General features: G+C 42.3%; 1 protein-coding gene across 1 annotated transcript in view; it reads left to right on the top strand.

The window, feature by feature from the left end:
* Positions 1–1,197: 1,197 nt before the first annotated feature.
* Positions 1,198–16,725, top strand: part of ADGRB3 (adhesion G protein-coupled receptor B3) — a 432,921-nt gene continuing 417,393 nt past the window's right edge. The window contains exons 1-2 of the mRNA XM_035109688.2: positions 1,198–2,157; positions 4,791–5,559. Of these exons, the coding sequence (XP_034965579.1) occupies positions 4,806–5,559 (754 nt within the window). The 5' untranslated portion in view covers positions 1,198–2,157; positions 4,791–4,805. The remainder of the gene's footprint in view (positions 2,158–4,790; positions 5,560–16,725) is intronic.

Genomic DNA, 16,725 nt, shown 5'->3' on the forward strand with positions numbered 1-16,725 from the left:
CGTTCCTTTTTCAGAAATTATTCCGGACGGGCTAATCTTATTTTCCATGGCCATTCACTTTTCTGCCATCAGTCTTAAATATCTCCCAGCGCAAAAATATAAAAGATTTTTTTAAAAACAGCAACAAGAACAACAACTGATCACATAATTACGCCATCAGGAGTCCCCCTATCGTGACAAAGAAATTAAAGCAGGCGAATTCCTGTCGCCGCGAACAAGACAGGCAAGAAATCAGTGGAACAATTCCCTCTCTTCAAATCCACCCGCCCTTCCCAAAGACGATAACTTAGGTAAAAAAGAGAGAGTGGGGAAAGAAGCAGAAATCACAGGCTTCCGGAGTCACTATCACTTGCTATTTGCAGACTGATTGAGTGTCTCTCTCTCTCTCTCTCTCTCTCTCTCTCTCTCTCTCTCTCTCCTGCCACAATCCTAAGCATGAGCCCCCTAGATTTTGGGCAAAGAACAAACAAGGTGTTAATGGCAGCCTCGCGGAAGAAATTGCTATTGTTCCCAACAGTGGAAGGCGGCACTTCGAGAGCTGCGATGTTTTCCCTCGGAGCGCCAGATCATTTAAATCTGCATCGCGGTGGCGAACTGACAGCTCTTGGGGCTGCGACAGAGGGCTTTAAGCTTTAGGAGCAAAGACCGAAAGGAGGGAGGCGGCGGGTGGTGGAGGGAGGGAGGGGGGTTAGAGGACGGAGAGAGGGAGAGGGAGAGAGAAATCAAAGGCTGCGCTCTTGCTCTTCTCTCCCGCGCGCGCCCCCTTCTCTTCCCCAGCCTCAGAGTTTCGCTCGCAGCCAGCCACAGCCGTGTGGGAACTGAAGCTGGAAAAACCTCCCAGACGCAGAAAAAGACCGGCTTGTAGTGGGGAGGGGGGGAGAGACGTGCTTGGGGTTGAGTAGCTGTGACGTGCGAAATCACACCGCCGCGCCGGGCCCACTTGCCGGAGCCGAGAGGGAAGCCTGCCTCGCGCACGCGCACACAGCGGAGAAAGGCGCGGAGAGGACGTCGAGCGGAGCGCGCGGTGCTTGCGCTCCCAGAGCCTGAGCTGTCGGTCGGCGGAGGGAAAGGGAGGGAGGGAGCGAGGGAAAGGAGCGAGGTGGTGGAGCCACAAACGCGCGCGCGGACAGCCGAGCGCGGGGCGCACTCGCCACAGGAAACAGCGCGAGGGAGTAGCGCGCGCGCGCTCATTTCCTCACACACACACAGACACACACAGAGAGAGAGGAGAGAGGGGGGAAGCGCACACGCGCACACTGGAGCTCACACACATCTCCATTCTCTTTCCTTCACACAGAGAGGGGCGCGCGCGCACACACACACGCCACGCGCGCACACACACACTCACCGTGGCTCGCTCTTCCCGCGCTCCAGCCGAGCTTCGCCGCCTTCCCTTCGCTCTCTCGCGGACTCCTTCCTCTCCCCTCCGCGCTCCAAGAGCTCTTCGACATCCTCGGCCGAGGCTATAGCTTGCAAGGGAGAGCTTGTACAGCTATCCCCCTCCACCTCTCCACCTCAGCCGCTGTCCTTCCCTCAGGTACTTGAGAGTCGGAGGGAGGGAGAAGAAGAAGGCGGCGAAAAGAAGAGAACGAGACCAAGCCGATTGACAACCACCACCAAGATCCAAAGCCCGCCAACAAATCTGCAATAGGGCAGCTGGATCTCTTTGAGTTTGCTTTCTGGGCTCATCTCCTTCGCCGGGTCTGTCTCCGCTGTTGGGTTGAGACACTTTATTCCCAAGTGAAACAACACAAGAAAACCTCTGCTTTCCAGCCAAGTCCATTGCCCCCGCCCGCCCGCCACCCTTCTTTCCTGCAGTCTCTGGTCGGGGGCTTTGGCTGCCCTCCCCCTTCTTTTTATATGTGGTTGGATTTGGTGGATCTGAGAGAAGCCATCCTTTGGCCGTGCTGAGCCTCCCTCCCCCTCTCTCTGCTGCGGGTTTTTCTTTTTTTCTTTCCCCCCTTCCCTTCCCCTTTTCTCCCTCCCCCTCAGCAGCCCTCTTCTTCTTCTGCTTTTGGTTTTTTGGATGCGCGCTGAGGAAAATGGGCAACGGCGCTTCCGCCCGAAGGGGAACCTCTCCATGCCTGCTTTTGGGACGTGTGCCTGTGGCGGTGGGGTCTTCTTAGAGAAATAGCCTGCCTGCTTTCGGAGTGGAAGGTAAGGCTGGGGCGGGAGAGGGGAGGAGAGGGAGCTCGGGGGTGAAGGAGAGACAGGAGCCGCGGGGGGTAGGTAGGGGTGTGAGAGAGACACGACGCATCACCTGGCGGGACCCCTCCGCGCAAGTGCTCCCTCCTCGCCCCTGGAAAAAGTTGGCGAAGTCTTCTCGGCGACTGGGCAAGGCATTGGCTGCCCTACCGCTCGACCCAGGGAGGTCTAGCGCACGATCGGGGTGATTTTCTCGCAAGGAGAGGGAAGCGGGGGATCCTGAGGTTAATAGGAAGTTTAAGGGAAGTCTGTGTGTGGGTCTTCCGTGGCGGAGCAGATCCGTGGAGTGATGGCGCCGTCTAGGTTCGATTAAACTACAGTGTCACTGAGGAGGGTGGGAAAAGACGAGGATGCTTATCGGTGGGAAAGATTTCGACGAGCAGTCTTAGATCTTTTGGGAACAGTTTTGTTTCCCCCCCCCTAAAGTAGATAGCACCTTCACCTCCAAAAAAAAACACCCCTCCATCGGAGCCTCCTGCTTATAAAATGAAGTTCTCGTCGTTGGCATTTGCTGCATCGTCACCCCAAATCCTCTCCTCTCCAATGTACCCAAAAGAGAGCCCTGTGTAGTTGACAGAGGATCGCCTCTTTCCTATTCAGAAGAAAAGGAAGGAGGGCGAAAGCCAAAATGCTGTATTTTCTTTATAGGAAGCAGCCTAGCACTGAAAACCATAGTATTTTAAAAAAATCTTGCCTGGCTGTGTCTCCCCCCCCACACACACACACCCATGCCCTCCTCAGGCATTTATTGTCTTAAACCAAATACATTTCCTTCAGATTTTGAGGCAGCTCTCCTCACACTGATGGAATTCCTAATTTAGTGCTCTACTGCTAAATTGCCTTTCAATGCGTAGACCCTCCTGGACAATGCTGCGCACAACTGCAATGCCTGTAAAGTGCTCCAGCAACATTTGTAAAGAGTAGATGATTATTAGCAGTGTTTACCCATAGCAAGTTCACTTCACAGCCTTGAAATGGCCTATCAAGTCTGTGGTTGTGTGTGTGTTTTGCAAAGAAGCCATTTGCTTGTGATGTTCAGCAAACAGAAAAATATAATGGTTTGGGTAATGGGGGGGGGGCATTTGGTAATTTCCACAACTATACCTCTTCCCCTCCAGAAACCTCTCTACCTACACATTTAAAGAGAGTCACTGCTGTTTTTCTCTTCTCGGTGTTCAGAGCCTGCGATTTATAATCTGGGAAGCACAAAATCTCTTTGAGGAAACTGAATCCTCCGATTTGTTCAGCATTACGCAATTGGGGGTGGGAGATGCCTGGTCATTCGGAGAGAAGATGAAAAGCTAGAGAGAGTGAGGGGAGACTGTGTCAGAAACTCAGTAACTCTTTATGTTTGCCTCCAGACAAACAATGGAAGAGGTTAGTGTTGCCAACTAAAAATATTACCTCAATGTCACTTTTATCAGCTACCACTTACAAAGAGAACTAGAATTGTTAAGGGCTAAACAACTTCATAAATGTTAATGCTGAAAATGGGCTATATGGCATTTATTCCGTAGGTGAGTAAATGTACCCAAGGCTCACTTCCTTTAGTTACACCTTTAGTTGGGACTAAAATAACTACTATATTTGGAAAGGGTGCTGGTAAAGAGAAGAGATGACAGTAGATTTCATTAACCAACACAACTGCTAGCAACAGAGGGCAAGGAACAACCAGGACATATAATCTAGGTCTGCTTCCGAGGGAAGTTCTAGCACAGAAATGCTGCCTAGCTCCATCTTGGGTGAAATATTATAGATCGACTTTGTGTATCCCGAAAGAGTATATCACACAGAAATTGTAGCATGCAGAATTCTAAATTTTAGTTCTGCTGATAGCTAGCAAAAAGTTATTGCTGTCTAACCAGCTATATTCCCTCTGAAGATAACACTTCCAATATTTCAGTGTTTTTCAATCTTGATATGTCCTCCCGAGTTTCCTTTTTAAATGAAATCTTAATATAACCAGGATGCTACCGCAATGGCATGCAGCCATATGGGAGATAGTACCCCATCTGTAGCAAATAATAATTTGTGCATTTAAAAAATCATAACTCTACTTCACCACAATTATTTCTGAAACATAATAGAAAATACATTGTGTAACAACTGCTGCTCCCAATCCCCTTCCTCCGGCAGTATATGAAAATGTTGTATAGAAAGGCTCCTTAGCTTAAAAGTCAATTACTGTTCCTCTTCTGATCTATCAGACAAAGACCATTGAACCCTAATTTGGGGTTCATGTGGAGAGTCATGTGCTGCCAAACTGTATATGTGTTAAGCAGGAGGAGGCATTCCAATTAATAATGTAGCAAATGTTATTTTTGAAAATTTGGATATGGAGAATTTGACAGCTAAACTGGCCACATGGTGGCACTGTTCACACAGCATCCAAAATTTTCTTGTATTATAATTCTCTTTTTAAAATAAAAATAAAAAAGAAGGCGAAGAAGTCCTCCTTTAGAGGAAAAATATACGCACATTCTAACTGAAATATTGAAAACAGCTGGCTGAAATTTTGGAAGGAGTTTAATTTTCATTGCATGAAGCATTCGACCTGCATTCTTCTTTCCTCTCCTTTCCTACAGGCCAAATGACATAGGATGAAGGCTGTTCGTAATTTGCTGATTTATATATTTTCCACCTATCTACTGGTTATGTTTGGATTTAATGCTGCCCAAGACTTCTGGTGTTCAACGCTGGTGAAGGGGGTCATTTATGGATCGTATTCTGTAAGCGAAATGTTTCCCAAAAACTTTACAAACTGCACTTGGACGCTGGAAAACCCAGATCCAACCAAATATAGTATTTACCTGAAATTTTCCAAAAAGGACTTCAGCTGCTCTAACTTTTCACTGTTGGCTTATCAGTTCGATCATTTTTCCCATGAGAAAATTAAGGATCTCTTAAAGAATAACCATTCTATAATGCAACTCTGTGATTCCAAGAATGCTTTTGTATTTCTGCAGTACGATAAGAATTTCATTCAGATTCGCCGGGTCTACCCCTTCGATTTCATAGGATTATACAAAAAGGAAGATGATCAAAAGTCTTTCTTTGAATTTTTGGTGTTGAACAAGGTGAGCCCAAGCCAGTTTGGTTGTCACGTATTATGCACTTGGCTGGAGAGCTGCTTGAAATCTGAGAATGGGAGAACAGAGTCCTGTGGGATCATGTATACAAAATGCACCTGCCCTCAGCACTTGGGAGAATGGGGGGGAGATGACCACTCCCTGGTCTTGCTCAATAATGTAGTGCTGCCCCTTAATGAGCAGACTGAAGGCTGCCTCACACAGGAGCTGCAAACCACCCAGGTCTGCAATCTCACCAGGGAAGCCAAGCGACCACCGAAGGAAGGTAGGTGCTCTTCAAGAAGGCTCAGCTGTCCTACAGCCCTTTCTTGTTTTTGATTCAACTGATATATATATACCATATATATAAGTCTTGTCAGAGTTGCACTCCACACCAGCTGCCTGCATGAAAGGATATCTGAAGGTCCACAGACAGTCACCCTCTGGATTCCTTCCAAGAGGGAGGATTTAATTTTTCTTATTTAATCTGATAGAAAAGTGCGGGTTTTTATTATTATTTCCATTAAAGAGTCCTCATATTTTACTGAGGACTTCTGGTTTTGTTTTCAGACCCGCTAAGAATAATTCTAACAGGTTGGAAGCCAAGTTATTATCTTTCTTCTCACTGCAACCACACAGCTACCATACGCTTATTCACCTGTGATCCTGTTGCTTTGGCTTTGCAAGGAAGATATTTCCAAAGGCATATGGGTAACCTGAATGAAGTTCCAAAGATCCAATTTGGCCAGAATCCCAGAGGCCAAGGGTGTGGGGGGGGTAATCATAAGGCACCTTGTGAGATCTGTTTCAAGGTATTCTGAAATAAGGGAGCATTCATTATGGAGCTTCAGTAATGATTTGTAAGATCAGACTTTAAGAAGCACACAAACTGGAGACATCCACCATGTTCTCTTTCTGGTATTTAGAGAAGTCCACAAGGAGGCTACTGCTATTTAAAAAACAAAGCAAAACAAACCTCTAGGCAAGAGACGTTCCAGAAGAAGCCATAGCCTCAAAAAGAAATATGAATGATTTGGAGATTGCATTTTAATTAAATAATTAAGCAGCAAGCTATGTTAAAAAGACGCAGTTATTTAAAGAAATAGCTGACTGACCTATGAAAGATATTGAGACTATTATCAATGCATTTCTAAGAGTCACTTAGAAATCCATTCAGACTACAATTGTATACACACACAAGAGTAAGCCCCATTGAACTCAATGGGACTTAACTTTTGAGTATAGGATTGTGCTGTCAATAACTTCTTCCTGCATGTCTTTGTACCGTAGCTTATCATGGACAGGTGCAAAAGAAAAGGAGAGAATGTGGCTGTAGTAAAATCTTAAGGAAACAAGCACCAGGGTCAGAAAGCTACAGTGAATGATACGAATGGAGGCAACCAAATGTAGAAACGTCATTGAACTAAGCTATAAATACAGAAAACACTTGATGTGTGATTAAAATTCAAAATGATCTAGTAAGATAGGCTGGCGTTCCCTAACGTAGTCCCTGTGCTGGAGAAGGTTGCATTTTAATGCAGGAAATGTTTTCTCTCTCCCTGGTTCCTACATGGTCACAAAGCTCTCTGTCTATGGGGAGGCAGAGCCAAGCTCCCAGTCTCCCTAATAGAAGTTGCCTTTGTGAAGGAATGCAAAATTGACACGTTGTTCTGTGAGGATTTTCTTTAAGGGCAGCCAAGGCTGAGTGGTGTGGGAGAAGAAAAGCTGAAGCTGCTCAAACTGCTGAGCTGCCAAGGATACTCCTAAGGGATGGGGGCAGGGGGAGAGCAGCTCAACTCCCTTTAAGCTAAAGGAGGAGGATGAAGGTTGCAGGGAGGAGATCTGGGGAAGGGGTGGCAGGGTAAAGTAGTTAGGGAGCAAGGCTTGCCTTTGATTTCCTTCAGGTCAGTGTTCCTCCAAATTCAGTCTGCAGCTGGGGATAAAGACGACAAAGTGATTTTAAATTACTCAACTGCTTGTTCCTTGTAAAGATCCCATAGAAGCCCTTGTAACGGCAGGGATGGTATTTAACATCATTTAAAACTAATTAATGTCCCTTAGAATAAGAAATCCCCCCCCCCAATAGTGATGCTTGAAGCTGACTATTAAGACAATTAAACCGAAGAAAGTGTCTGAGAGACATGGGAACCCATTAGCATTTGAAGGCTGTAATTGTTATTGGGAGCTGTTGTGGGCTTTAACCCATTCCTGATGGCAAGTGGGTGGGGCAAGCATTTCTTCCACCCGCCCAAGTCCCCAATGGCCAGCTTTATAGAAGAGGAGCAGCTGTGGGGCAGTTTGCTGTTAACACAATTGGAGGAGGGTAGGTGGGTGGATCTACAGAGCTTTTTGGTTGTGTTTGTGATGGATGCATCAAGATAGTCCTGGGATTGATGGGAGAGTGTGGCTAATGTGACTGCCCACACCCTTTTTTAGCACACAATAGAAGTTCCCACAAATCCTGGTCTTAGTTGTTTCCCCAAAAAAACGGCACAAACACTGGGGTGCAGTACTATTTGGAATTCCATAGTGTAGAAGAGGCTGCTAAGTATAGATTATTGCTTTCTCACCTCCTTGTGTTTTGTTGCTAAGAATTCCACAGAGTTAAACATGATGTTTCTGACATCTATCCTATGGGACACAGTATGTGCACCCATGATAATCTATCAAAATGTCATATTTAGGAGCAAGGCAAAGGGGAGCTTCCTTCAAAGTGGAGCATCTGGCAACCTAGATGCTCATATACCAGAGGAAGTCAGATCTGAATGTTCTTTCGAAAGTGTTCTAGGACCAGTCTGACAGCTAGCACACTTTGGCAAATTGGGGCTTATGATTCCCACAGAGCTTTGGATGGAGCTGTTATTCACTGAATGCAGAGGCCATGCAGCAAGAGCATTTATAGTGTCATTTCTCAGCTGCTGTATTTGGGGAGCAATTAAATTTTAATTGCAAAAGAGATGCCATTCCTCTTGTTGTACGTGCTTCTCTCAACATCCATTCCAGTTAAGCCACGGGATACTTAGGAAATGGAGACATGTGTGGGTGATAATTATATTTGCCAAATACATGTTTCTACCTAATTTTTTTAAAAAAATGTAGGCGGAAATTGTGACTCAGTGCTTGTGGTAATGTGCCAAGCAGAATAGATAGGGACATAAGTGAAAACTGAATTTTATTAGTGTGTTTTAAAACATGAAAGTCACGGACCATGCAGAGAATGTATTTTACTTTAAATTTCAATTATATTTTATTTGTAGTGACTCCTATTTGTCATTAATAATATTCTCATGACATTAGCAAACATATAATATTAACATAAAAATAAAGATTCCATGTTCTTTTCTAGAACATAAAATATTATTTCTATCTCTTTCACTGTTGGGGATAGATTTTCTTTTATATGGTGTTAGATCTTGATGAGAAATATATTTACATAATTCTGTGTTTTTGAAATTTATCAGTGAAATTTTAATACATTAAAGCTGACTGTATTTTCTCAACTATCAAATTCAACTTCTTGTGAAAAAGGTGTCTAGCTCCGTACTGTTTTTAAGAGTTCAAAGGAATTTGAGAAATTAAACATTTCAAAGAAGTAAAATAATTGCTTTAAGGTTAAGTCTACTTGTGTGTGTAGGTGTGTGTAGTTAATTTAGTTTATTTTCCAAAATTATGTCACATCTGTTTCTTCAAAGAGATTAAAAGCAGGTAAGAAACAGCAATAAAAGCAGAAACAAACAAACATGGCTCTCGTTTGCATGTAATGTTAAGCCAAACAATGGCTTAGCATGAACAAGCAAATGGGTGAGCTCCCAGATCAGAGGTTGTGGTCATTTTGATCCTCCATGGTGGTTTTCCTGCTGCACTGCACTAAACTGGGGTTTGGCCTAGTGTGTTGTCCAAAGGCGAAACCATGGTTGCAGCTTGTGATTTGTCCAAAGAGAGCTAAATCTTGAATCTGGGTTCAGACAACATGCTAAGCCAAAGCAAAGTTTGGTGGAGCTCAGCAGCAAAATGACTAGGGAGGAGCAAAGTGGTGAACATCTACTGTACTCTCCAGGAGCCTAAACACTAAACTATGGTTTGGTTCAGTTGATATGCTAACTGAGGCCATAATTAATCTTTTTTATTAAAAAAAATCCACTTTACATTTCAGATTAGTAAATTAACAATATGTTTAACAAATTTCTGTAGCACGTAAATACTATATATCAGGGACGTCCAACTCCCAATAGACTGTGATCTACTCACAATATTAAAAAAACTGGCTTTGATCTACCCATTGTTGTAAAAAACTAGCAGTGATCTACCCAAAGTTTTTGAGCTTTTTTTGGGGGAAGCCAAAGTTGTTGAGCTTTTTTAGGAAGCCAAAGTTGTATTTTATTTCATTTTACTTTGCTTTTTTCTAAGGAGATCGCTGGGGGGCCAGAGATCTACCAGGATCTACCAGGAACAGCCCATGATCTACCTGTTGGACATGCCTGCTATATATTATTAAAATTCTGACTCTCTAGTATATGGTCCCCCAAAAATTAGTTTGAAAGCTGCAAATCTTTCTATGTAATAACAGGTTTCAGGTTTATTTCTATTATGTGTTTGTGATAAGAATCCAGATTGTAATTCAGCACGTTGAACACAGAGACGGATTTAGGGGAGCGAGACCAGTTTGGTCACACAGGGCGTGGAACCTCAGGGCACCGCAACTATGCAGTAGATGGAAAACAAGACACATAGAGGCGCCAAATTTTGGTGTTACACAGGGCGCTGCTGACATTTGAAATCCCACTGTTGAACAGACATGTCTTACAGATGCAATATACTAGTTATTTCTATTGAAGATAGCAGAATTGGTTTTTCATGGCTCATAGAAATAGAAGCTGAAGTTTCATTCATAGACCCAATATACTTCAGATCTGGTGCTTGAAGCCATACTATGTTCTTTCCTGGATTTGTAAATGGTATATATACCATATTTTTCCATGTATAACACGTTCCCATGTATAAGACGACCCCTATTTTGGGGGACCGCAACTAAATTATGGAGGATATTGCCCAGAGTTGTTGAGCTTTTTTGGGGGGGTTGCCCAGAGTTATTGAGCTTTTTTGGGGGGTGTCACCACCACCAATCTACAGCCTGCCCACCAGTGCAAATTGCATGCATCACCACAGCCACCAATTGTCTGCACACTCACCGCCAAAAGCCTACCTGCACACTTGACACAACCACAGCCGATTACACCCTGCCGTAAATCAACGTCCAATTGCCACAACCACAGCCAATCATCAGCAGGCCTTGCCGCCGCAACCAATCACATGCCCAATCGCCGCTGCCAATCGCCCATCTCATCTCTGCTATCCGTGTATAAGACGACCCAGAATTTCTGCTTATTATTTCTAAGGAAAGAAGATTGTCTTATCTTATACACAGAGAAAAATATGGTAGGTTTTGCAAAGGCCAGGAAACCTTTGCAGTGTGGCAACTGCTGGGCAGTGACTCTTAGGCACCCTATAGAACAAATTTTATATTAGCTTCTATTTTAAAATTTGTTGCTGACTACAGCGTCATTATGTAAACAAATCCAATTCTGGCTTTATTCTGTTAAAGTTGTTTATTATCACCAACATGAAAGGAGCTCTGTATTTGAAATGATAGCTGCTTTGAACACATTTCAATTGATTTAGGTTACACAGCAAATGGATACTTGTTCAAACAAAGAGATCTGTTTGCTACTATGAAAAACTAGTTTAAAGGAAAGATACAAATTGTTTTATTTTCAGTCTTCATGACTACATTCCAACTGGAAGGCCTGACGCTGGCAATATTTAAGAGTATTATGCTCAATGATGCACTATTGTAATTTATGTTCTGTATTTATCTTGCTATTATTTGGTTGATAATGACATTATAGTTTATCTGTTTATTATTTGTTGAATTTGTTTCCTGCTTTTGCAACAAATGTTCTCAGGGCAACCACAGATGCAATAAAAATATAGTAAGGTACAATAAAACAGAAACAATAATAATAAATATAAAAAACCACACATGACAACATCACTAAAGCATAAGTAAAAACAATAAATTAATAGCAGTTTCAACCTTTTTTATTTACTTCACAAAATGTATATTCTTATATTGATTGTAAAAGCAAACAAACCTCAAAGGTTTCCAAAATATATTGCACCACACAATACAGCTAAGCAGGTGGATGCCAAAAGTTCTCCCATTTATCTTGCAATTCTGTACCATGTTGTGTATTCCAGGACATAACTAATAACCCTGAGGGTTTGATACCTTGAAGCCCTTGGGCATGCAGACTCAACTGCCTGGCATTAATTGTGAGATAGTTTCCCTCTTAAGGATTAGGTTAAAAAGCATGACTGAAACATAGTTAATTCTATATAAACAGCTGGATACTCTTCACTGAAGAGTATCTCCATATTGTAACTCTATATTGGGGAAAAAATATGTTCATTTATTTGTGCTTTAATGCAAATTATGTTGGGTAGGGGAGGGAGATTGCATGGTGGAGTTAGCACTACAAGCCATGCCACAGAGCTATGGCTATGGCAGGAAGTTGTGGTGGTGGGGGGTCACTTTCTTCTTCCTTTATACATTCCTCCTCTCCTCTCTCAAATGGGAGGAAAATTACTACGCCATCCCCAGGGATCTCATAGCTTGTGGTACTTTTCGAGGGAGGGCTTGAGAGAACAAAGTTTTGAAACCTGGACACGCCCTGTTTTGGATCATGCTACTGGCTGAACACCATCACAGCTTTGCTAGATTGGAGCTGCATTTTATTACCCTAAGAGTCAATGTTCTTAGGCAGGGGTCAGCAAACTTTTTCAGCAGGGGGCCGGTCCACTGTCCCTCAGACCTTGTGGGGGGCCAGACTATATTTTGAAAAAAATAAAAATGAATGAATTCCTATGCCCCACAAATAACCCAGAGATGCATTTTAAATAAAAGCACACATTCTACTCATGTAAAAACATGCTGATTCCTGGACCATTCGAGGGCCGGGTTTAGAAGGTGATTGGGCCGCATCTGGCCCCCGGGCCTTAGTTTGGGGACCCCTGTTCTTAGGTATGCCAGTACATTAACTTGACACACAGTAACTGAGGCACATTCACTGAGTCTTTTTTTCATGGTTAGCATCAGGGTCAGAACAAAATGGTAGATATTGTAAGATAAACGTCACTTTCTGGGTGTGTGCAAACCAACCCTCCAAAAGCAAATTCTCTTGGGTCATGAATAAGGTCTAGCTCTATGCCATGTGTTTCATTTATTCAATGAAATCCTCTAATCCTCTTCAGTACTTCACTTTTACAGAGCAACCAAGCGAATCTAGAGAGGTGGAATTTAGCTCACAAACGCTTATGCCACAATAAACTTGTTAAGGCATCATTCAATCTGTGTTTTGTGCATATGTTCACAGGCCTACTCTGAGCACAACTCTCCATAAGTAAGAGAAGGGCAGTCATGGGGAAGGAGTTGGCAGTAGAGGAATCTTGATATGAAACAGCACATGCAGAAGTGGGAAATGAAAGACTAGCTCTTTATCTGAGGGCTTATCCACACTAACCCATTGCTCTGCTCTTTCCAGCCACCAGCCTGCAGTTAGAAGCTCTGTGCCCCGAGCTTTTTGCAGGAAAAGCTCTGTTGGACTCCAACTCCCATCAGCCCCAGCGAGTAAAGTCAATGCTCAGGGATTATGGGAGCTGCAGTCCAAGAACAAGTTCCCCATGCCTCCTTTAAAGTATGTTAGGGCTCTGTTTTCATCATTGCATATGATTGTACTTTGAAGCTGGACTGGGTGTGTTTTTTTCACCATGTGTTGAGGGTTGTTTCTGCTGCGTTTACATAAGCAACAGATGTACTTGACTCTGAATCAAATGCTTGTTTAGCATTCATCATCCCCTTCCTCCAAAGCTTCAGATGGGATCTCTCTTGTATTGTTTAAAACGTCATTTATATCCTTATCAATTTCAAAGTTAATTTAGTGGAAGGAAGGAAAGAAACAAACAAAGAAAGAAAGATCCCATTGGTGGTGTTCTGCTGCCAGAAGACATATATAATTAGAATGTGAGGGGCAATATTAGGCACCTTCTTCTTTCCTGCAGCACCCAGGAAATCTCCCAGCTGCTTTATAGGGTTTCCAAGCTTGTGGAGTAAATGGGAGAGGTCTGCAGAGAGGAAGAGGAATCACTGGAAGTTTCCTCCCTCCCTCCCTCTTCTGATGGCAGATGCGTTTTGTCAACAGTGACACCAATTAGGTTCCACCCACTGTTTTTAAAGCAAAAAAGAAATACAGTAGTACCTTGGTTTAATAAAAGCTTAGTTTATGAACAACTTAGATTAAGAAAGCTGCAAATGCAGAAGTAGGTGTTTTGGTTTGTGAACTTTGCCTTGGAGGCAGAACATGTTTTGCTTCCTGTTGAGTGTGTTCCTTTTGTAAATTGAGTCCCCCGCTGCTATGGGAAAGCATGCCTTGGTTTAAGAACACTTTGGTTTAAGAACGGACTTCTGGAATGGATTAAGTTTGTAAACCAAGGTACCACTGTAAGTTATTTGTGACATCACAGAAGCAAGTCAATCAGTACTATGTAGAGCCAGCTTTTGTTGCATCCTAGCAGAACAGGTTTCCCTGTTGGCTCAGTTCAGAAGAGAATGTTGTTTCTGACTGTGTTCCACAGCAGCCTCACTACTGAAATTACATACATTTGTACACAGCCTAACATGGCTAGCCCACTGGTATTCACCGAAATACCATTAGTTGTTGTTTTCACAGTTGCTATGAGGAGTAATTCTCTGTTTTGCAAGTTTGATTTTAATACGATAGTTTTTCACTGTGCAGGTTACAACAAGGGCTGAGCCAAAGATCTTCCGATTCTCTTTTCCACTTATAAGTAACCATTCCAGCCAGGCTCAGTCACAGTCCACTCTGGATAACTCCTTAATCTATCAGTCATTTGCAGCTTTGCAGCCGCTGCCCTTCCCATGCTGTTCCAGTGACATTTCCCCTGCCCCTCTGTTTCATCCTAACTTGAGTAATCTTTGCCAACCGTAGATCCTCTTTTTCAGGATACTGTATATAAGAAATGAAAAGCTCCTTCTAAAGCATTGGAATATTTGCAACTGCCTACTGTTGCCAATATTATTTCAATAGTACAGTGTCAAAATTTGAACGAGCATTTCTTTGTGCTGACCAGACAAATACAGATGATATATGGAATAAGTTTAATTGCCATTAATTCTACATGATTTTACTGAGAATAAAAAAGAGATTGAATGTTGAGTTTAATTTGCCATAAACATAAATGTTGGAATGGAACTGTTAAAATGTAGACAACAGTATGCTGAAAAATATTACATAAATTTACTAGTATGCTGCCAAGAATGCAACTGATGAATATTTGTAATTGCATTTTTGTATCCATTCGGAAAGGATTGTCAGATTTAATAACATGGTTGTACTGTTTTTATTCTGTCTATTGCACAAATGAAAGCATGCTTTGGATCATGTGCTGGAAACCTTGCATTACAGCTAGAGATAGTCATTAGATATTTAGGAAGAAGTAATGTACTGTACTCCATAACCACCTTCCTGTTCCCATTCTGCTATCTAATAACAGTTACTGTACTTTTCTTTCTTTAGTTGTGTTGTTCCTATGACTTGAGCATGCTAACAGTTGCTGCATGACTCCTTTGGGTTAGTAGTGACATAAACGGTAGAGTTTGCTTGGTTGCATTGTATTTAGGTAGGCTGGGGGGCTTGCAGTTGACTCCTTTGGGAGAATGCAAAAGCCTTGGGAAGACTAAACAAGAAAATGGTGGTTTCATTCCATTCCCAGTTCACACATAAGTTTTATAACACGCACACAGAACTGCCACTAAATTCCTGGGACAATTGCACATATTGAATGACAGCACAGTAATCTATAAAAAAAGTATTTTTCCTTTTGTATTAAGTTTTTGAATTACTTTTCTATTCTGCCAAGATATTTTTAATATTATCATCTAGAAATATCAGCAATGCAGTGTTCAGTGTTCATTTTTAATTTGTACTAGAATGATCTGTTTAACATTTCAATATAGAGAAAGTAATTTATTCAGAGAAGAGTTCTTTCTTCCAAGGGAATTAATCTTTATTAAGCTTATTCAGTCATACTCCATGGGCTCTATCAAAGCATCCACATTCAAAGTTGTTGTGGCTCTTTATATCTCAAATTGAAGTTTAGCTGTTTCTCTGTAAATCTACATTACTTATAATAAACTAAAGGTCACATTAGTATTCCACTGGGCATTATTTGTATTTACTGCTAACAGGAAATATAAAACAAGGTAAAGAAAGTCTTTGTACAAGAGAGAAAGTGCAACTGTACAAATGATGTTTCTGTGACTTATGAATATACTAGCAATTAAAGTTTTTGGTTATGCTTTTTTGTTCTCAATGAAAGATTTTGATGAGAAGTATAATCATATTTGCATGGTGTATAAATACATTTTTCAATTTATTCTTTTTGTTGTTGTTGTAAGTCTTGCCCAAATGAAGAGAACAAAATGGAGCATAAATTTTGGCACACACAAGAAGTGCAAGCAGACAGAATGCTAAAAAATAATTTGAGGGGAGCATTGCTAAAAATAGTAAGGCAAACAAAAAGTTATTTGAACACATTAGTAGCAGGAAACTAGGGAAGTGGCTGGACCCTTGGATGACAAGGGAGTCAAAGGTGTGCTAAAGGAGAATAAGGAGGTTGTGGAGAAGCTGAATGAATTATTTGCATCTGTCTTCTCAGTGCCTGAATAAATGTTTGCGGAAAGGAGGAACTGAGGGAGAGAGTCAGTTGACAAATCTCCAGGCTCAGATGGCATCCACCTAACAATCTTCAAACAATTTGCAAACAGCTCAAATGTGGGGTTGCTGATTTTCTAACAAAAATATGTAACTTGTCTCAAATCAGCCTGTCGTGCATACATGAAACACCTAATTTTTATTTTTTTAAAAATAAAAATGGTTCTGGGTGTGATCCTGGAAATTACAGGCAAGTTAGTGTAACATCTGTCCTGGGGAAACTGATGGGAAAGTATTGTTAAGATAAAGTTACCAAGCAGAACAAGGCTTCGTGAAGCAGAGCCAATATGACCCAGACGCTAATAAAGTGAGATGAGCGCCACAACCCCAGAGTCATCCGCGACTGGACCTAATGGTCAGGGGTCCCTTTACCTTTACCTGTTCACACAGTGCATAGTTAAACTATGGAATTTGCTCCCACAGGAAGCAGTGATTGCCACCTATTTGAATGGCTTTCAAAGAGGATTAAACGTATTAATGGAGCAAAAGGCTCTTGATCTCTACAAGCCATGATGGCTATGTACTACCTCCAGTGTTGGACACAGCTTGCCTCTAAATACCAGCTGTTGGGAATCACAGGTGGGCAGAGTGCCATTGTGCTC

Source organism: Zootoca vivipara, chromosome 3, assembly GCF_963506605.1.
Source record: "Zootoca vivipara chromosome 3, rZooViv1.1, whole genome shotgun sequence".
Classification (NCBI taxonomy): domain Eukaryota; kingdom Metazoa; phylum Chordata; class Lepidosauria; order Squamata; family Lacertidae; genus Zootoca; species Zootoca vivipara.